The following is a 22,821-nucleotide window of genomic DNA, read 5'->3' on the forward strand; positions in this document are numbered from 1 at the left end:
TACGCAATGGACTGTAAAGGCCTCAATGAGCTTTTTCATGGGCTTAGGCCGTAATGGGCCACGTTGGGCCGAAATGAGCCGTTGTGGGATCAATGGGCTCGTGGGCCCCACACAGATGAAATTCACGATTTCTGGCAAATACTGGACTGCACTATGTAGATCTCATAGCCATGGCGAAATCTAGGCTGAACGGGACGCACGAGTGTGTGGGCCCACTTGGGCCGAGCAATGGGCCTTAGGCCCATGTACACTATTATGACCATTTAGGTTACTTGAGTCGCTCGAGGCGATTACAGACCTTTGGAGAGTTTGATATTTGCACCAAGACCCCAAAATAGGTAAAATGACCAAAATACCCTCATAGGGTAAAATGACCGAAATATCCCTCATAGGGTAAAATGACCAAAATACCCCTATAGGGTAAAATCATCGAAATACACCATAGGGTAAAATGACCGAAATACCCCCATAGGGTAAAATGACCAAAATACCGCCATAGGGTAAAATGACCAAAATACCCCATAAGGTAAAATGACCGAAATACCCTTATAGGGTAAAATGACTATTATGGCCTTATGTTATGTACAACTGATTTGCTCTATGATATATATGGCTATGTTTGAGCATGACATTTTGCATACACGTATGATATTATGTCAAAATATATTGCATGGGGATGGGTTGTTATATTTGGAGGAAGTGTATCGTTCTGATAAGGTTGCACGGGTCGCCCAAGACGACAGTGGACCTACTGATGGCTATATGTCGTTTATTTTACTGGCAGTTTTGCTGGAATACTATTTAGTGCCGCAACCAGTGCTAATCTTGGTGTGTTTGGCTGGGTGGGTCGATTTTATCCCCACCTTGTATGTTTGGCAGGATGGAGTGGTGTGTAGAGGCTGGATTGGGTAGGATTTCTAACTGTATATCTGCACTGATTAATGATTTTGTACTATTACTGCATCGATTAATGATATTAAATATTGTTCACTACATGACTGATATCTGTTACTATTATGGGCCAAGGCTCGACTGATATTATTACTAAAATTGGGCAAAGGCCCTACTGATTACTGGCATTGTGATGGGTTCAAGCCCAATCGTTTACTGTTTCGAGAAAGGGCTTAAGCCCACACTAAACTGGATTGTTACTGTAACGGGCTCAGGCCCAAACTGCATTTATCTACTGATTAATTGATTGTTTGCTTGTTAGGGGATTACACACTGAGTTTTCATAAACTCACCCCTCTGTGTAACTGTACAGGTAATCCTCAGCCATAGGTGATTTGGTGCTGCAAGGGACTCGAAGGTGGCCACACAATCGTATCAGCTTTCGTTTTTAGCTTTTGATTTATAAGTACCTGAATTTGGGTTTTTTTTTGTAAAAAGGCCTTCTTAAAGTTATAAACGTTAAATTGGGGTTTTTATTTATTTAGTTTGATATAAATTGCTAGTTGTAGAAAAAGACAGGTTTTCAAAAGGTAACTGTTTTCAAAGACCACGTTTTCGCAACATTTCCTAAATAAAAAAAACTTCCGCAATAAATGAGATTTTAGAAATTTATAACGTTTTAAAAGTGATTAGCTTTTAATGATGCACGCTTGGAAATGAACAACCCATTTTGGAATCACCTTTTAATAACAAAATGATTAATTGCTTTTAAATATTTCAACAACAACAACAAGTTTTACGCTAAACACCTCAATGTGACACCGCCAGATTCGACCATAACTCCTAGGCCGGGTTTGGGGTTTTACAAGTAAAATATGATTGATTTTTGTTGGCTATGAGAATCTAATATGCGAATTTGGTTTATGTGAATAGGAGAATTGTAGCTAATTGAGTTCGGTAAATTTTGTAAAGAAGTGGATATAACTTTGTGCATGAAATGTAATAAATGATTGTGCTGAGCTATGTTTTGTTAGGTAATGCCTCGTAACCCTAATTCGATGATGGATACGGGTTAGGAGTGTCACATTTAATTGGTATCAGAGTCAGATTTAGTCGGTTCTAGGACTAACGTAGCGCGTGTGAGTTTAGCTATACATGCCATATATATAAACTACGATAGTGTGATAATTCCTAACAATTAAAATGTGTTTTGTATAGTAAATGGATCCCGATCGAGCTATAGCTGATAATGTGGAAAGTAATGTGCCCGCTCCCGTTCAAGGGGCAGCGTCAGCTGATTCTAGGCCGATTACGAGCAGCCACGAGGGAAAGGCCTTCTTCCAGATGATGAACGAATGACTCACATAGTATATCCAAATAAATCCAGCTGCTCAACAACCTCTTCCCCGCAAATACCTATGATGCCTCAAGTTGTTAATCCGATACGACTAAGTAAGCTTCCAGTCAACAAGATGCCACTATCGATGATGATGCAGAGAGTTGAATTTTGGCTTGAAAACACAATACGAGTATTTAATGAATTATCTTGTACTCTAGATGAATGTATTAAATGTGCGCTTTCACTCCTAAGAGATACTGCGTATTAGTGGTGGAACACATTGATATCTGTGGTTCCGAGAGAACAGGTTACCTGGGAGTTCTTTCAGATGGAGTTTAGAAAGAAATATATTAGCCAGAGATTTATTGATCAAAAAATGAAAGAGTTTCTCGAGTTGAAATAGGGTCGCATGACTATGAAAAAATATGAACGTAAGTTCGTCAGATTAAGCAAATACACACGAGAATACGTTTCAATTGAAATTATTATGTGTAAACGATTAATCGAAGGGTTGAATGAAGACATTAAACTTTTGGTCGAAATTATTGACTTGAATGAATTCTTTGTTTTAGTTGAAAGAGCTTGTAAAGATAATGAGCTTAGCAAAGAAAAGAAGAAAGTGGATTCAAAAGCTAAAGACGAGAGAAAAAGATCTATGAGTAAACCTTATCAATCTTCGTCAAAGAAATTCAGAGAATCACACAGTCGTTCAAATGCTCCAGTTGAGTATATGAGTAGAGATCGTGCGAAACAATACTCCTACCCTAAGGCTCAAGTTGCAATGGAATCAAGTGTTGGTAGTGTCAGAAACAATAAACCTAAGTGTCGACAGTTTGGGAGACGGCATGTTGGTGAATGTTGGGGCAAGTACAATAATAGAGTTTGCTATAAATGTGGTTCACGAGATCACTTCATTCGAGATTCCCCGGAGTTAGCTGAGAAAGATAATGTTCAGTGTACGAGGCCAAGTAACACGACAGCTAGAGGTAGACCACCCAGAAACAAAAGAATTCTAAGTGGTAGTCAAAGAGGGACAACAAATACAACTGTGAGGTCCGAGGCCAGAGCACCTTCTTGAGCATACGCTACTCGCGCTCGCGAAGAAGAGTCGTCTCCAGACATCATTACCGGTACTTTCACACTCTATGATACTACTGTAGTTACATTGATCGATCTTGGATCAACTCATTCTTATATATGTATAAATTTAGTATCCAGTAAGACTTTGCATGTAGAGTCTACTGAATTTGTGATTAGAGTATCAAACCCCTTAGGCAAGTGTGTTTTAGTAGATAAAGTGTGCAAGAACTGTCCGTTGATGATTTGAAATTTTTACTTTCCAACTGATCTGATGTTGTTACCATTTGATGAATTTGATATAATTATGGGTATGGATTGGCTAACGTCGCATGATGCTATATTGAACTACAAACGAAATACAATCGATTTGAAATGTCAGAATAATGAGATTATTCGAATTGAGTCGGATGATCTGAATGGGGTTTCGGCTGTGATTTCGTCGATGAAAGCTCAGAGTTATGTGAGAAAAGGCTATGAAACTTACTTTGCTTATATTCTTGATACAAAAATAACTAAAAAGAAGTTGTGTGTGAATATCCAAATGTATTTCCTAAAGAGCTACTGGGATTACCACCGATTCGAGAAGTTGAATTTGGTATTAAACTAGTGCCGGAAACTACTCCGATATCAATAGCTCCATATAGAATGGCTCCGACCGAGTTAAAAGAATTGAAATCTCAGTTGCAAGAGTTAACCGATAGAGGATTTGTACGATCGGGTTTCTCTCCCTAGGGTGCTCTGGTATTATTTGTGAAAAAGAAAGACAGGACTATGAGAATGTGTATTGATTATAGTCAGCTCAATAAAGTGACAATCAAGAATAAATATCCTTGATCAACTGAAAGGGGCTATAGTGTTTTCTAAGATTGATTTGAGATCGGGTTATTATTAGCTGCGAGTTAAACACTCAGATGTGCCGAAAACTACTTTTCGAATGAGGTACGGGCATTATGAGTTTCTAGTTATGCCTTTCGGACTAACGAATGCACCTGCTATTTTTATGGACTAATGAATCGGATCTTCAGACCGTATTTGGATAGATTTGTTGTTGTGTTTATAGATGAAATCTTGATATATATACTCGTGATGAATCTAAGCATGTGAACATTTGAGAATAATGCTACAGACTTTGCGAGATAAATAGCTATTTGCAAAGCTCAGTAAATGTGAGTTCTAGTTACGAGAAGTTGGTTTTCTAGGGCATATTGTGTCAACATCGGGTATTCGAGTCGATCTGAGTAAGATTTCGACAATATTGGATAGGAAGCCTTCTAAAAATATATCCAAAGTCCGAAGCTTTCTGGGACACGCCGGTTATTACAGACGATTCGTAAAAAGTTTCTCCAAGATTGCAACTCCGTTGATGAGACTACTTCAGAAAGATGTTAAGTTCGAGTGGTCGGACAAGTGCCAGAATATTTTTGATCGGCTGAAAGCTCTTTTGACTGAAGCTCTAGTGTTAGTACAAACAGAATCGGGTAAAGAATTCGTAATCTATAGTGACACATCGTTGAATGGTTTGGGTTGTGTTTTGATGCAGGAAGGCAAAGTAATAGCTTATGCCTCGAGACAATTAAAGCCGCATGAAAAGAATTACCCGATGCACGATTTGGAATTAGCAGCTATCGTTTTTGTGTTGAAGGTTTGGCATCACTATCTATTTGGTGAGAAATGTCATGTTTATTCTGATCACTAGAGTTTAAAATATTTGAAGACTCAGAAAGATCTAAATCTACGACAGTGAAAATGGTTAGAATTGTTAAAACATTACGAACTAATTGACTACCACCCGGGAAAGGCCAATGTTGTTGCTGATGCTTTAAGTCAGAAATCTTTGTTTGCTCTACGTGCAATGAATAGTCAGTTGAATCTATTTGATGATGGCTTGATTATATCTGAGTTGAAAGCAAAACTGTTATTTATACAGCAGATTTACGAAGTTCAAAAAGTTGACAATGAATTGTTAGCAAAACGGGCTCAATGTGATATGAATTTTGATTCAGAGTTTCGAGTTGATGCTAATAATTGTTTAAGATTTAGAGGCCGAATATGTGTACCAAGAAATTCAGTTGATTCAGGTGTGAAATTTTCGTAAAGGAATTTTACCTTTTAAATGCTTAATTCGGTAAAAAAGGACTAAATCGAGTAAAAAGTAAAAGTTGTATTCTATAAGCTAAAGGTGTCAAATAACTATAGAATATTAAAGTAAAGGTCCTTACGTGATAATTAGCCCAATTGTGAGTTAGTGGATGGTATTTGGTTTGGCATTTATGTAAATATGAATTTATTTTAATGTCAAATTAGTAAAATGTTAAATAATGTTTAAATAAATAAAACAAAAACACCATTTTTATGCTATCATCTTTCTCCATAGCTGAATATAAAAAAAAAGATGAGTTTGGGAGCTTTGAGCATTCAATTCATGCATGTTTCAATTGAAAGTCCATTTTGACTCGGTTTTTGATGATTTTTATGTTTTTGTGATCGTTGCAACTTGTACTAGCTAGCTCATGTCTTCGATTTCAAAAATTTTAAAGCATTTGAATGTTGTCATTGTTGAATGCATGAGCATTTTGTTAGTTGATGATGGAAAATAAATCATTGTTGTTAGATGTACAAGTTTTGTAAAGTGAAATTTGGTAAAAATGTCAATTTTGGATTAAATTGTGAAGTATGAAAGTTTAGTGGTTGAATTTTAAAATAGATGAAAAATATGGGCTGATATGAGCATGGGTAATATTCGGCCAGCATAAATTTGTATTAAATTGAATGAATTGTGATTGTTTGTAACAAGGACTAAATTGTGATTAATGTTAAAGTCTAGGGGCTAAAGTGTAAGTATGCCCAAATGTGTGCTGTGGACTAAATTGAGAGATTATGTGATTCAATGAGTTGAATTTGTTATAATATAGGTCAAGAAAAGAGGAACCCGAACTTAGATTGAGGCAAGAACAAAGTACTCGACTAATCGACTAGTTTCGTCGTTTTTACGTCCCAGGTAAGTTCGTATGTAATACATATTTTTTTATCAATTTTTTTATGTTTTGGAAGGAATTAAAATGTGAGTGTGAGGCTATAATAGCATTCGGTGATGATTCGAAAGTATAGGGCACTAAGTATGCAAATTTAAGAAAGCTTCGACTGAATAAATGGCACTAAGTGTGCGATACCAAGAGAGCTTTGGTTTAATGTGATGGCACTAAGTGTGCGACATCGTTATAGCTTCAGCTAATCAATTAACACTAAGTGTGTGAGATTTTTAACCATTGAAAGGTTTCGGGATGGTTTAACGTATTGAACGAAGAGGTGAGAATGTGATAAATAAATACAAGATAGTACAGGTATGTACAAAACCTATGTGGTTGTTGATACTATGTGTATGAGGTTTGATGGAATATATATAAATGAGTAATGATCATATAAAATGAAAATTTTGTGTATTGATATGCAAATTATCATGAAATGTGTATTGAATGTATTGTATATCCAATTGATAGATTAAGTTTAATTGTCTACGAACTTACTAAGCTATAATGCTTACTCTGTGCTTTCTCTGTGTGCCTTATAGTGAAATCAAGCTAACTCAGATCCGGGGATCGTCAGCGACTCAATCACACTATTAGATATTTTAGTTGGTACTTTTGAAGCTTTGTATATATGGTATATGGATGTATAGGCTAGTGTCAATAGGATACGTTTTGAGATATAAAATTAGCCATGTGAGTTGGCTTGTAAATGATGTATAGGCTAGTTTTATTATGGATAGTTTTAAATTGTATATAAGTAGCCATGCGAAATGGCTTGAAAGTGAAGTTAAAGATGAAGTATAATCGGCCATGTAATTAGATCAATTTCAGAAGTATGTTATGGTAAATTTTGTGTGATGGATGGTGGCAATTCAGTTTGTGTAACGACAAGGTAGTTGATGGATGTGTTTCTGATTTGTGGTACACGTTCCTATAAGTTCTGAGGTGATTATGTCATTGCTTGCGAATTGGTCATTTTGGTACATAGTTAATGGTGAATGATGATCATTTTTTGTGAAATACTTGTGGTCATAAGGATGATAATAAAGTGTCTTGTTATTAGTATTATTTGGTCATGAGATGTTATAAAGTTTGTGAGATTTAATGGTTATATTGGTATGACTTTTGGGGCTAATTTGATAGCCAAATAGGTGAGAAATGAATTGGTTGTGTATTTGTAATTTTTGGCATATGCTCAGTATATGAAATGTAATGATATATGCTTGAATATATTTTAAGTATTCGCATGGCATAAATTTGATGGTAATAAGGTTCGAACATTAGATTTATAAAGCACATGTAATGTATTATTGATGTATGATAGTTTGGTTTGAAAATTTGATTAGGTAAATGGTAATGAAATGGTTGAATTTCGAAGCATGATTTGAAAATGTAATTTAATTAGTAAATCATGTTTGTTTAAATTAGCTACGTGTTTTAGTTTTGTGTTTTATTGATTTGGTTGAATATTGAAGTAAGGTTCGATTATGTGAAATGATTAGTAAAGCATGATTGATTTTTATTGGCTATGAGAATCTAATATGAGAATTTGGTTTATGTGAATAGGAGAATTGTAGCTAATTGAGTTTGGTAAATTTTGTAAAGAAGTGGATATAACTTTGTGCATGAAATGTAATAAATGATTGTGCTGAGCTATGTTTTGTTAGGTAATGCTTCGTAACCCTAATCCGGCGATGGATACTGGTTAGGGGTGTCAGAAAACAAATTTTCTATGTTACCCCCTACCCTTTAGGTGACACATTATCCTCAATATGTAGCCTTGAAAAAGATAAGTTGTAGCCTTGAAAAAGATAAGGAAAGAAGTTACCCAATTTTTATGGTTACTCCAATTACTAGTGGTGGGTGCTTCCTCCTTTTGTCTTGTAAAGCTCGAATTGTTTGTGTTTCCTTTGTGTTTTGTTCCTACATGGAAAACCTAAACAAAATATAACTAAAATCTACTTTTACAGTCTTTTAAAAAATAGAATTAAGAATTGTTCAATCTCCTTCTTCAAAATCCATCTCTTCGCTTCCGTCGTCCTTCTCATCCTCTCCTTTCCACTATCATTCACCTTTTCTTCTTGTTCTAGATTTATTGGCCCAAACATATCAAGTGTATAGTTGGGGACCCGAATGTTATTTTTCCTAGCAAATTCCTAAAAAATTGGTCTCGATTCTTGCATCCACTGAATCATCCAATCTAACTTTGGATGACTACTCTCAACAACTTCATGTTGAACTTGTGCCAACCTTCATGATGAAGTTGGTGTAACTGTCGCTTGTTCCAATTTTTTTTCTATTTGGCTTGTAGCTCAATGTATTGTTGGAACAAGGTATCTCTAATGATACTTTGAGAAGGTTTCAGCGATTGCTCACTAAATGTCATAGGTACACCCGCCTTTTTACATAAGGTCGTCACTAGATGAGGAAAGAAAATTCCCACCTTCTGGTTGCTAATGCATCTCCTTATGTTCTGGTGGATCCATTTTCCAATACCTGCTCATTTTTGAAAAGCAGCATAGAGTAAAACTGCTCTAAAGTATTAACATTAGAAACATTTAAAGCAGGTAAGATTCGTGTGCACACAAATTGAATCCACAACTTAGCCTTAGGAAACATAATAGCTTGATGAAAGGATATTGTGATATTGGTACCTTAGCAATATTTCCATTCACCCCTCCCTTCAGTCAAAAAGTTTGTAATATTATCCATATCTATATCTCAAAAATATTCTAAATCAGTTTCATTAATGAAATAATTCTCATCGTATGGAGCATTATGAAAGTCACAAATAATTCGAGGGGTTACTCGTAGCTCTTTCCCTCGCACAAGTACCGATTCCCACATATGATCTTCAGTATTTTTAGGCTTTTGGTCTCGTAAAGATGCATAAAATTCTTGAAAAAAAAGGACCACAGCATTATCATTAAGGATTTTCTAGAAACGCCCCCACCTATGATATCTAACCAATGGTCATATTTCCTTACACAAAATCATCGATAGATCAAATCCCATTTCTTGGACAAAGTTTTTTCCTTGTAATTCAGTGAAATATTTTCCAATATCTTGGGGTGCGAAATTAGAGGGACTTTGAGCCATCGATGACTCCGTTTCCATAGTTCACCTAACTTTTCTAGGAGGCATGCTGTTTTAATTTAACAAACTAATGACGTATTAAGAAAACAAACTCAATGGAACAGTAAAAGTTGAGTTTAGGAACCCCTAACCTCAGATATATGGTTGGATTCCTCGTCACGCTTTGTTTGCCCGCCGTTCCTTGGAGTGGTTTCATTCTTGGCCTTCACAAGTAAGATTCAAAGAAGAAATACCTCAAAACAACTCAAAAAGTAAAAGAAAATGATGAGTTTTTAGGGTTTTAGGAGTTGTGTGAGATTTAAGGGATTAAATGGGGGTAAAGTGTGTTTAAATATGAGTTAAATATGTTTTTAGGTTAAGAGATAGGTGTTTTGGGTGTTTCAAATAGGGTAAATGAAGGGTTAGTCCACCAGGTTGCGCGAATGGGTCAGGTCAACCCTGCAAAAATTTGGGGACAGGTTGCGCGAATGTTTTGGGTGTTTTGGGTCAGGTTTCGTATCAGGACATGAGAGTTTCGTGTCACAACACATCTTTCAATTGGGAAATTTGGGGAGCCTTTCCTCAATGTTGCAACATAGGAGTGTGGTGTTGCGACGTTGAGTTGGTTTCTCTAGTTTTTACATTCTGCATAAAGTGACGTGACAATGGGTTGTTGTGTTGCAACACTGACTCTGTGTCAGCCCAAGGTTACATCTCTGAGGATGTCTCAATCTTGAATGAACACACTAAAATTTAACATCTAAACTCTATGGTTAGTTAAATATACAGTAATTTACAACAGTTAGGCAATACAAATATTTTTAAGTTTTACTGCTGAATTCATCCGACAATATAATCAGTTCACCATTGGATGATTCTACTATTTTTTCAGTATTAGTCCATGTTCCTCATGCCATTCCACCTGTGCCTGCTTGTCCCTTCCCTTAAACTCGTTTATTCTTTCTGCATGTATAAAAGGTGGGACTCGAAAATGTTAAAGATAAATAATTTTTTGCATTGCTCCCCTAACTTCCTCCTATCTTCCTCGCTTGGTTGATGGCCACATTTGAAAGCTTCAGTCTCACCATTAATTTTCATAGTCAATTCATTTTTCTCTAAATCAATGGTGGATCTAGAAGTGGCCAAGAAAGGTCTACCTAATAAGATCGGTATCTCACGATCTTCCTCAAAATTAAGCACCACAAAATCTGTTGGAATAATGAAATTGCACACTTTGACTAACACATCCTCTAGTAAACCTTTTGGATGAACTGAAGATCTGTCAGCCAATTGTAGTGTTATATGCGTATTTTTAAGATCCCCTAACCAGAGATTTTCAAAGACAGATAAAGGCATCAAATTAATACTAGCTCCTAAGTCATATAACGCTCTATTAAAATCAATGCTCCCTATCTCTATGGGAATAGTAAAACTTCCTGGTTCTTTTAATTTTTGGGGAACACGTTTTGAGATGATAGCATTACAGGAAGCGCTTATACTAACTTGTTCACCTATCTTAATTTTCCTATGCCTAGACATAATTTCTTTTAAAACTTGGAATCCTTAGGAACTTTCTCTATTAACTCTATTAACTCTATTAAGGCAGGTTAACATTTATTGATTTGAACAAGTTCAGGAAACTTATGAATCCATCCTCATCTCACTATCATTTCCTTTCTGTCTTGAAAGGAATGGAATTTTTGCACCAGTAGAATATTTTGTTATTTCCTTTTCTGTCTCTACTGTCAGTGTGGTTACCTCCTCTATCTCTAGCTCATTTTCAGCCTCGAATGATGGTAGCTGTCGTTTACGACTACCGAATTTAATCCGCTATTCAACCAAAATTAACTGGTAATATAGAGTAAATAGGGAATCATCCCATGAAGAAGCTTGCATCAAATCTATTTGAATAGATGAGTAAAAAAAATGCATGCGAGAAAGAAAATAATGGGGGGTTTATGTTTTTTTTTTTTTAAACTTGATCTAAGTTACGAATAAGTTTTGGCTCAAATTTTGTATTCTGAAAAATTATCAAGAGAAAGAATACTTAGTTATCGACGCCTTAATCCACCAAGCACAAGTTCTTTGTGACTTTAAATTATTTTAATAGACTAAATTAGCAGCAAGTCTGAAAAATCACTTACGAAGCGACATCCTATCTCTAGTAAATTTTATTCAATTAGAAAACATTCATAATTGAGAATCTTCCTTTAATTACCGATTCGTTAACCAATTAAAGGTTCATTAAGTATTTTAGAGACTTCACCTTGCATTAATCAAAGAAAAATCCTCCAGCGGCTTCTAAAATTAAATCTGTAATTGCTCTAATTAGCTGCAGGCCAATTAATCATCACCAATTCTAAGTCTAATTGAGAAATTCGATTACTCAATTTTCACTTAAATGATTATAAGAAAATTCCTAAATTAAATAGCTGATCAATCTAATTGATTTAGAAAAACTTCTCTGAACATTAAAACGAGCAATTCAAGAATGCCAAATTCGAATTTAAAACAAAACAAATTTTCAAATTCCTTGTGCGAGGTTTCATAAGTGTCTAACTAAGCGTAGTAATTTAGCCACTCATAGCAAGTAAAAAAAACACAAAATCAATTGTAAACAACATGAATTACAAATTGAATCTTGGAAAGAAAAAATTCCTCAAGTCGTCTTGGAAAGAAAAAATTCCTCAAGTGGTCGAGCTTCCCTTCTCTCAATTAGCTGAAACTTTGGGCTGCTACTCCAACTGCTTGATCGGCTTTTGCTGGTCCAATCTGAGATTCTGCTTGCTCGAGTTCTACGCCCTCCTGCTCTGTTTTCTCCTTTTTTTTTAGCTGCTGGTCACCTCTATTTATGGAATAATAATAACCTCCAATAATTGAAAATAAAATTTGATCTTATACCCCTTTATCCTAGCTGAACCGGTCGCATAAAAATAGCTTCAGCCTACTAGAGTTTTACTTTAATTAAAATCTTTAAGGCTGATTTAATTCCCTTGTTTCTATTAGAGTCGGCCACCGCTAGCAAGAAGGAAATTGAGAGAATTAATAATAATTCCCTTGCTGATTTTGTCGCATGTTTGGCCTGCTGTACTTCTAATTGGACCGAATTTTCCTCTTTGTCCCAATGACTTTTGTGGTAAATTTGGTCACTTAAATTTTATATTTTGATCATGTCAATTTAATTCTTCCAAACCAGCATGTCATCAACCTTCATCCAGCAGCTTTATTTATGAAAATCAATTCTAAATCGAGCTCATACGGACATCAAAGTGTTCCTTACCTGCGCATGAATTAAAATTAACATTAATTTGTTAAATTGGAGTGAAATTAAATTATTACGGCATGGCATGTACTTAATCAATTTAAGCTAAATTATAACTTAATTGACCAAAGATTAATCAACAATTTAAATAATTTAATTGAATAAGTTAAGCTCAAAATTGAACTTAACAAACTCCCCCATACTTAACTTATTGATCGTCCCTGAGCAATTAAACCGAAAATTCAGGAATCGAAGCCCATAAAAGCATGATAAAATCTTAAAACAAACGCAAGTCGACTCATGAATTGTTGCATCTTTCATGCGTTGGAGCAAATTTTGGATTCATCAATCCTGAATTCTAGTTTGTAAAGAAAAAAAAGAAATTTGCTTTAAATCCACAACTAAATTCAAAGTTTAATCAAAATTTAAGAATGCTTTCTTAATCAATCCCTTCCAGAAAAAAAATGTTTAACTCATATCACTCAATGTGTTTAGGCTAATATGCTGCTCTGAAATTGAAATCGACAGTAATTAACCACCATAGGCTTGCTTATCCATCTTACTTTAAACATAATACATAAAATTTCATAAATATAATCGAGGCTAAATAAAGGTTGAAATGGGGCAGAGGTAATGTGCGGTGGACGGAAGGAATTCATTTGGGTGGTGGAACTAATTTTCTTAAGCTAGGTAATCGTTCGAAAGTCATCAATTCTCTTATTTCTCTTCTTTTTTTTCTTTTTTCTTTAGTAGACAACTAATTCAATCAGCCTTTTATCGTTTCCATATCACTTGATTCAGCCGATCCACCTCATTGTGATCACATAACGCTTCGTTCATTAAATTGAATAGGAAGGCTGCAACTTGCTGATTCTTTCTCACGAAAATCTACCATTAATTTCCAGCTAAGAACCACCCCAAATTGGCCAACATATGTCAAAATTAAGATGATCTCCCAAACTGACTTAACTAGCCTAAGAAGGTGAGTTGATTTCAGCCTTTGGTTCAATTTCTGGAGGTACATAAAAATTGGGAAATTAAGGGCTTCAAATTGGCTAACTAATTGGAATAATGTCAAGGTCGTCTTTTATAAGTAATCGTCTTTTATAAGTAATCGTGGCTTAATTCCTAATTCCTCTTAAATCATATTAATGTAAATCAAATGTATTACTAGACTTAATAAGATCTAAAGCAAGTTCTAGAGTAATTGACAGTCGATAACAATAATCACACATGAATGAATAATAATTTCTCAAGTTGGCATGGATGTCCCAACTTATTCTCTAGGCTCAAACTCCTCACAAGGACCACATGATTGATCAATTAAACAGACTAACTTTCAATCCAACTCCGATTTAAGAGCATAACTTAGAACATGGAATTTGTCTTTTTTCCTTCGAACCAAAATCATTCAATTTGAAAACACAATTTAACCCAACCAGTCTACACGCAACAATCAAAAATCAACTTGAATTTGGAAAGTACAATTTATTCAAAATTTTATTCATGAATTTTGCTAAAAAAACAAACATCAAATATGGTAGAAAATCAATGAAATGATTCTCCCCCATACTTAATGTTTGCATTGCCCCTAGTGCGAAAGAAAATTAAAAATTAAAATTTACTTAATGGAAAGAAACAATAATAATGGAAAAGATAAAAGAAAACTTCCCTGAATATGTGGGTTGCCTCCCACAAGCGCCTTTGTTTTTAAGTCGTTGGCTCGACATAGCAATTCCTCATGGATCCTCAAGATTGATGGTAGCTGTCGTTACGACCACCGAATTTAATCCTCTACTCAACCAACATTAACTGGTAATATAGAGTAAGTGCAGGATCGTCCCACATAGAAGCTCGTGTTAAACCTATTTGAAAAAAATTGAAATCAAGTTAATATTAAAGTATGCAAGAAAGTAAAATGGGGGTGTTTATGCTTCTATGATTGCTAAAAATAGTCTCAAGTAACGAATAAACTTTGGCTCGAATTAAAACTGCTGAGGAGAAAATATCAAGAGAAGAATAATGCTTAGTTATTGACGCCTTAATCCACCCAGCACAAGTCCATTGAAACCTGAAATTAAGAAATCAAATTAGCACAAGTCCATTGAAACCTGAAATTAAGAAATCAAATTAGCAGCAAGGCTGAAAAAATTGCTTACGAAGCAATTTCCTATCCCTAGTAAATTATTCAATTAGAGAACGTTCATGATTGAAACCTTCCTTTAATTATCTTTGTGTCGACTTTGTTAAAGGAATTTTAGAGATTTAGAGACTTCACCTTGCCTTAACCAAAGAAAATCCACCAGCGGCTTCTAAGATTAAATCCGAAGTTGTCTTAATTAGCTGCGGCCAATTATTTATCACTAATTCTAAATATAATTGAGAAATTCGATTTCTCAATTTGCACTTAAATGATTATAAGAAAAATTCCCAAATTAATTAGGTTATCACTCCAATTGAGTTAGAAAAATTCCTTGGAAAATAAAATCAAACAACTCAAGAGTGCCGAATTTGATTTGATAACAAAATAAATTTTTCAACGTACTTGTGCCCGGTTTCAGAAGTGTCGAACTAAGCTTAACTAAACTAGCCTCTCATAGCTAGCAAAGCAGAACACGAATCCATTGGAAAGAATATGAATTACAAACTGGCTCTTGGAAGATGAAGTTCTTCAAGTCGACCGATTTTCCCTTCTCCCAATTAGCCGAATTTACTAGCTGCTACTCCAGCTCCTTGATCGGGTTGCTGGTCCAATTTTCTTTAGAAAATTCTGCTTGCCGCTACGCTGCTGTATTTTTTTCTTTATTTTTCTCCACTCCCTTCCAGCTGCTAATCTTCTCTATTTATGGAATAATATCCTTCCACAATTCAAAAATTAAATTCAATCTTTATCCCCCGTTTCCTAGCTAAACCCGTTGCATGAAAATAGCTTCAGCTTAGTAGAGTTTTAATTTAACTCTTCAAAGCTGATTTGGCTTCTTTAATTAGATTGGAGTCGGCCACCGCTTGGCAAGAAGGGAATAATAATTCCCCTGCTAATTTTGTCGCATGTTTGGCTTCTAATTGGACCGACTGCTCCTCCATTGTTAATTTAATTCCCTCAACCAGTATATGACCGTCATTCAACAGCTGATTCATGCAGATTAACTTCCAAATTGAACTTATACGGGCATCAACCACGCTTCTTTAATCAATTCCCTTGCTGATTTTTTTTGTCGCATATTCGGCCTATTGTACATCCAATATGGACCGAATTTCCTTCTTTGTTTAATTGTCAATTCAATTTCTTTAAAACCAACATCTGACCACCCTCTTCCAGCAACCTTATTTATGCGAATTACCTCCCAAATAGAGCTTATATGGACATCAACCTACACATGAAATAAATTGTTGAATTGGAGTGCAATTAAATTATTACGGCATAGAATGTTTCTAATCAATTCAAGCTGAATTATAACTTAATTAACCAACAATCAATCAACAATTTAAATAATTTAAATGAATAAATTAAGCTCGAAATCGAACTTAACAATTGATCTCCTCCATCCAAGCTGCTTGCTCCCCTTCATAAAAATGTTTCAACCTATGACCATTTACTTTGAAAATTTTATTAGTATCGAGGCTCTTAATTTTGACTGTCCCATGATGATGCACCTCGGTTATTATAAACGGTCCAAGCCATCTTGATTTCAACTTATCGGGAAACAGTTTAAGCTTAGAATTAAATAATAATACCTTTTCCCCTACCTTGAATTCTTTGCGAATTAGCTTCGAGTAACGAAATGCCTTTGACTTACCTTTGTAGATGACTGAATTGTCATATGCCTCCAAGCGTAGCTCCTCCAACTCCTGTAGCATCAATTTGCGTTCTTCACCTGCCAAACTATAATCAAAATTGCATTGCTTAACAGCCCAAAATGACCTATGCTCAAGCTCCACGGGAAGATGACATGCCTTCCCAAAAACAACCCTGTAAGGCGACATCCCAATTGGCATTTGTAAGCCGTTCGAATAGCCCACAACGCTTCATCTAACCTCTGGCTCCAATCTTTCCTATTGGGTTTAACAATTTTCTCCAAAATTCCCTTAATTTCCTTGTTACTACTCTCGGCTTGCCCATTTGTTTGAGGGTGATAAGCCGTCGATACTTTGTGGGTGACACCAAATTGTGCAAACAAAGCTTTCAAGGTTCTATTACAAAAATGTGTTCCCTTGTCACTGAATATAGCCCTTGGTACTCCGTATCTATTTAAGATGTTTGTCTTAAGACACTTCACCACAGTTTTAGCATCATCGGCCCTAGTTGGAAATGCTTCTACCCATTTCGACAAGTAATCAACACACACAAAAATGTATAGATAACCGAAAGAAGAAGGAAAAGACCCCATAAAATCAATACCCCATACATCAAAGATATCACAAACATAAAAATTATGTAATGGCATTTGATTTCTGCTACTTAAATTATCAGTTTTCTGACATGAGGTACAATTCTTGCAAAATGCGGTATGAGTCCTTGTGAATAGTCGGCCAAAATAACTCACACTCAAGTATTTTATGAGCTGTTCTCTTAGGTCTAAAATGTCCCCCACCTTCTCGAGAATGACAAAAATTAAGCACCGATTCTATTTCACTATCATCGACACAACGCCTAATTATTTGGTCACTACAAAATCGCCAAAGGTATGGTTCTTCCCATAAGTAAAATCGGGCTTGACTTCTAATTTTTTCTCTCAAATATCTAGGTGCATTCGTAGGAAACTATTTAGTCACTAAGTAGTTCACTATGTCGGCATACCATGGAAAATTACTAGACACACTGTAAAGTCTCTCATCGGGAAATAAATCGCTCGGTTCACTCCTCATGTCCCCAGTCTCTATCCTACTCAAATGGTCAGCCACAAGGTATTCTCTATCCTTCTTATCTTTAATTTCTAAGTCGAATTCTTGCAAAAGTAAAATCCATCTTATTAATCTCGGCTTAGCTTCTTTTTTATGCAACAAATTTTTAAGAGCGCTATGATCAGAGAAGACAACGACTTTGACTCCTAACAAGTACGCTCTGAATTTCTTTAAGGCAAAGACTATGGCACAGAGTTCTTTCTCGGTCGTGGTGTAATTGCACTGAGCTGGGTTTAATAGCTCACTAGCATACCTAATAATATAAGACTCCCTACCATTTCTCTGTCCTAATGCCACACCAACAACCCTATCACTAGCATCACATAGAATATCGAAGGGTAATGCATAATTCGGTCCTTGAATGATAGGGGTCGTGATCAATTTCAATTTCAATTCAGCAAAAGAGTTTTTACAACTCTCATTAAATTCAAATGCGACATCCTTACCTAGCAATGCACACAAAGATGACGATATTTGCGAAAAATTCTTGATGAACCGGTGGTAAAAACCTACATGTCCCAAGAAGGATCGAATTCCTTTCACAGTACTTGGATACGGTAGATTTTTAATTACCTCAACTTTGGCTTGGTCGACTTCTAAACTTTAGCTGAGACGACATGCCCCAACACTACACCTTTCTCAACCATGAGATGACATTTCTCAAAATACAATATCGGATTAGTCTCAATGCAACGCCTAAGAACTAACACAAGATGATGCAAACATTGATCAAATGAATCACCATAAACAGTAAAGTCATCCATGAACACCTCCATTAAATGTGAAATAAAATCTGAAAAAATGCTCGTTATACCTCTTTGAAAAGTGGCTGGTGCGTTGCACAATCTGAAAGGCATTCTCTTGAAGGCATAAGTTCCAAACGAGCAAGTGAAAGTGGTCTTCTCTTGATCCTCAAGCGCAATGGGTACCTGTAAATAACCTGAATAACCATCTAAAAAACAAAAATATGAGCGACCAGCTAGTCTTTCTAACATTTGGTCCATCAATGGGAGGGGGTAGTGGTCTTTTTTAGTGGCTTTGTTCAATTTCCTATAGCCTACGCAAACTCGCCAACCATTCTGCACTCTCGTAGGAATTCCTAACCCTTCTTCATTGGTGACTATTGTAGTTCCTTTTTTTTTAGGGACAACATGAATCGGACTTACCCATTTTGAATCGGCTATAGGATAAATAACATCAGCTTCTAACAATTTTAAAATTTCAGTCTTAACCACCTCCATCATCAGTGGATTCAATCGGCGTTGGGGGTCTCTTTTAGGGACTGAATCTGGCTCTAAGGCTATCTTGTGAGTGCATAAAGTCGTACTAAGCCCCCTAATATCAGCTAGTGTCCAACCGAAGGCTTCTCTATATGCTCTTTAAGAACTCTAAGTAGCTTGGATTCTTGGATTTCGGTTAAAGCATTTGACACTATTAATGGAAAGGTTTGATTTTCACCTAAAAAGATATACTTTAAATTTTCGGGTAGCTCTTTTAATTCTAATTTAGGTGGCGAAATTAATGAAGGAACTTGCTTACTAGTCACCGTAAGGCTAGGGAGAATTGGCTTGAATCGTGTCAATTTGGGCGAGTCTAATGCACAAACTGAGTCAATTAAAGAATCAGAAACGATAAATTCATGCTCATCAATATTGAAAATGCCTTTAGCTAGAACGCTTTTCAACTCGTCCTTATCCCCTAATTCATAAAAACCTTGAACAAAATTATCAATTACATCAAGAGTAAACACGGAATTAACATCAGTGGGATATCTCATAGCATCAAATATATTAAATTTAATTATCTCACCATCAAATTCCATGGTTAAATTCCCTTTATGCACATCAATTTTCGTTCTAGTTGTCTTAATAAAAGGTCTTCCTAAGAGTAAGGGCACATCAATCGAATTATCATTAGGTCACATGTCTTAAACATAAAAATCAGCCGGAAAGACTAACTCATTTACTTGCACTAGAACATCTTCTAAAACGCCATCAGGGTAGGCATTACTCCTATCTGCAAGTTGAATTATCAGTCCTATGTCTTTTAATGCACCTAATTGAACCCTATCGTAGATACTCCTAGGCATGACATTTATAGAAGCTCCTAAATCAAGCATAGCTCTATCCAGTTTAAGGTCTCCTATCTTACATAGTATCGAAAACATTCCCAGATCTTTACATTTAATAGGAAGTTTCTTTTGAAATACCGCAGATACATTTTCGCCTAAGCTAATTTTCTCATTTCCAATTAATTTCCTTTTAGATGTGCATAATTCTTTCAAAAACTTAGCATATCTAAGCACTTGTTTAATTGCATCAATCAATGGAATATTAACTTGTACCTTACGAAATGTCTCAAGGATTTCGGCATTGACGTCATCTGATTTTTCCTTCCTCAAGCGTTGTGGAAAAGAAGCTTTTGGCTCGTAAGATCGCTGCTGGTCATTAACGTGTAAACTTCCTTCTATTTGAGGCTCAAAGGTTAGCGCCTCCCGCTCAAGACTTGCTGCATCGCGCGAAACAGTGGACTGTGGTAGGTGCATTTTTTCGGCCTTTCTTGGGTCGGCTTGTGATGATTGTGAATCAGCCTTTGGCATGGCTAAATTTTCCTCTGTTCTATTACCAAATCGAACCCTTTTTACCTCAGTCTCACTCTCCTCCTTGCTGTTTTGGACCTTTTTCAATATAGGTCTTAATTCCTTCCCACTTTGCAAAGTTACGGCACTAACATTATCCCTTGGATTCGCCACTGACTGTGAGGGCAACCGGTTATTTACTTGTGCTTGCAAATCCCCAAGGTTAACGTCGGTTGATGAGACTCTAGTGTGCAGTTGCTTAACGGCTGTTTCTAAAGCTTGGAATCTACCATCGGTCTCTTTCTTTTGGTCAGATATCATCTTCATCATTTGTTCAAGCATGGTATGGGTCTTGGTTTCAGCACTAAGGTTTTGATGGTTTGGTTGTGACACATTATATGGTCGGGAATTTTACTGCTCAAATCCCGGAGCTGTGGCTCGGTTTTGATATCTGAGATTTGGGTGGTCTCTCCATCCCTTATTGTAAGTAGCCGAGTATGGATCATACCTTCTCTGATTTGGAAAGAAGGCGTTAGCTTCCCCTTCCTGTCATGTCGGACACATATCTGTGGTATGTCCTTCTAAACAACAAATGCCACAGTGAAGCTTTCGCATTACCTCCAGTCATCAACTTACTTACCATAGCTGTTAAATTAGCTAATTGAGCCTCCATCATACTCGACTAACCCTCATCCATTCGTTTACCCAAGTCAGACCTCCTGAGACCGAATTACTGTGTATTTTGCGCCATATTAACGATCAAATTTTGGGCTTGCTCCGGAGTTTTATCAACCAGTGCACCTCCGCTCGCTGCATCAATCATTCCTCGATCTTATGGCGTCAACCCCTCATAAAAATATTGTACTAAAAGCTGCTCAATAATCTGATGCTGCGGACAGCTCGCACATAGTCGTTTAAATCTTTCCAAATACTCATATAGTGACTCACCTACCAGTTGCTTAACTCCACAAATTTCCTTCCTAATTGACCCTATCCTTGATGCAGGAAAAACCTTCTCAAGAAAAGCTTTATGTAACCCCATCCAAGTGGTGAATGAACCTGGCGGCATATAAACCAGTCCTTCGCCAATCCTTGTAACGAGAAAGGAAAAGCTCGGAGCTTGACTTGTTCCTCTTCAATGCCATCCAGCTGCATAGTTGAACAAGTAATTATAAATTCATTAATATTTCGATAAGGGTCCTCACCTGGTAATCCATTGAATTTTGGCAACAAATTCAGGAATCCCGAATTAAGCTTTAACGGCCTATCAAAGGAATTGCTTCAAGGTCTGGTTGGCCATGTCGATGTCATCTAAATCATTAGGTTCAATGTGTGATTCGGCTTGCTAATCGGTAATGTTAACAGGGAACTTCGACGTTCGTCGTCCGCTCCTTAATAACATATACTAAAGGGACTAATTTACCTGTATAAAAAAACAAGAAAACAAAATGAGTTCTAAAAATCAAATAGATTTAACTACATTGCTTCCCTGGCAACGGCGCCAAAATTTGGTAACTGTCATTTATGACTACCGAATTTAATCCCCTATTCAACCAAAATTAAATGGTAATATAGAGTAAATAGGGAATCGTCCCATGAAGAAGCTTGCGTCAAATCTATTTGAAGAGATGAGTAAAAAAATGCATGCGAGAAAGAAAATAATTGGGGGTTTATGTTTTTTTTTTAAAAAAAACCTGATCTAAGTTGTGAATAAGTTTTGGCTCAAATTTTGTATGCTGAAAAATTATCAAGAGAAAGAATACTTAGTTATCGACGCCTTAATCCACCAAGCACAAGTTCTTTGTGACTTTAAATTATTTTAATAGACTAAATTAGCAGCAAGACTGAAAAATCACTTACGAAGAGACTTCCTATCTCTAGTAAATTTTATTCAATTAGAAAACATTCATAATTGAGAATCTTCCTTTAATTACCTATTCGTTAACCAATTAAAGGTGCATTAAGTATTTTAGAGACTTCACCTTGCATTAATCAAAGAAAAATCCTCCAACGGCTTCTAAAATTAAATCCGTAATTGCTCTAATTAGCTGTAGGCCAATTAATCATCACCAATTCTAAGTCTAATTGAGAAATTTGATTACTCAATTTTCACTTAAATCATTACAAGAAAATTCCTAAATTAAATAGCTGATCAATCTAATTGATTTAGAAAACTTCTCTGAACATTAAAACGAGCAATTCAAGAATGCCAAATTCGAATTTAAAACAAAATAAATTTTCAAATTCCTTGTGCCAGGCTTCATAAGTGTCTAACTAAGCGTAGTAATTTAGCCACTCATAGCAAGTAAAACAAAACCAAAATCAATTGTAAACAACATGAATTACAAATTGAATCTTGGAAAGAAAAAATTCCTCAAGTCGTCGAGCTTCCCTTCTCTCAATTAGCTGAAACTTTGGGCTGCTACTCCAACTGCTTGATCGGCTTTTGCTGGTCCAATATGAGATTCTGCTTGCTTGAGTTCTACGCCCTCCTGCTCTGTTTTCTCTTTTTTTTTTTTAGCTGCTGGTCACCTCTATTTATGGCATAATAATAACCTCCAATAATAGCCTCTATTTGTAAATTAGGATTAATTTACAAAGTTACGTTACTAACAAATTAGAAATAATTCACATGACCAAATGTTTAACAATATCACTATTAATATAA

The 22,821-nt window shown here is 35.8% G+C and overlaps 1 protein-coding gene and 1 long non-coding RNA gene across 2 annotated transcripts; both read right to left on the reverse strand.

The window, feature by feature from the left end:
- Nucleotides 1-11,895: 11,895 nt before the first annotated feature.
- On the reverse strand, nt 11,896-16,005 carry LOC107909656 (uncharacterized). The gene is made up of 2 exons (XR_005910490.1): nt 15,219-16,005; nt 11,896-14,744 (listed from the first exon to the last, which is right to left on the reverse strand). It is a non-coding gene; the product is annotated as an uncharacterized lncRNA (long non-coding RNA).
- Nucleotides 16,006-19,502: 3,497 nt separating this feature from the next.
- LOC107907857 (uncharacterized) lies at nt 19,503-20,483 on the reverse strand. The gene has a single exon (XM_016835169.1). The coding sequence runs from the start codon at nt 20,481-20,483 to the stop codon at nt 19,503-19,505; it is 981 nt and encodes a 326-aa protein (XP_016690658.1).
- Nucleotides 20,484-22,821: the final 2,338 nt, after the last annotated feature.

Source organism: Gossypium hirsutum, chromosome D02, assembly GCF_007990345.1.
Source record: "Gossypium hirsutum isolate 1008001.06 chromosome D02, Gossypium_hirsutum_v2.1, whole genome shotgun sequence".
Taxonomy (NCBI): Eukaryota; Viridiplantae; Streptophyta; class Magnoliopsida; order Malvales; family Malvaceae; genus Gossypium; species Gossypium hirsutum.

Coding starts and splice junctions, on each gene's coding strand:
- LOC107907857 (XM_016835169.1), bottom strand. CDS start 20,483: ATGATGAAGATGATATCTGACCAAAAGAAAGAGACCGATGGTAGATTC.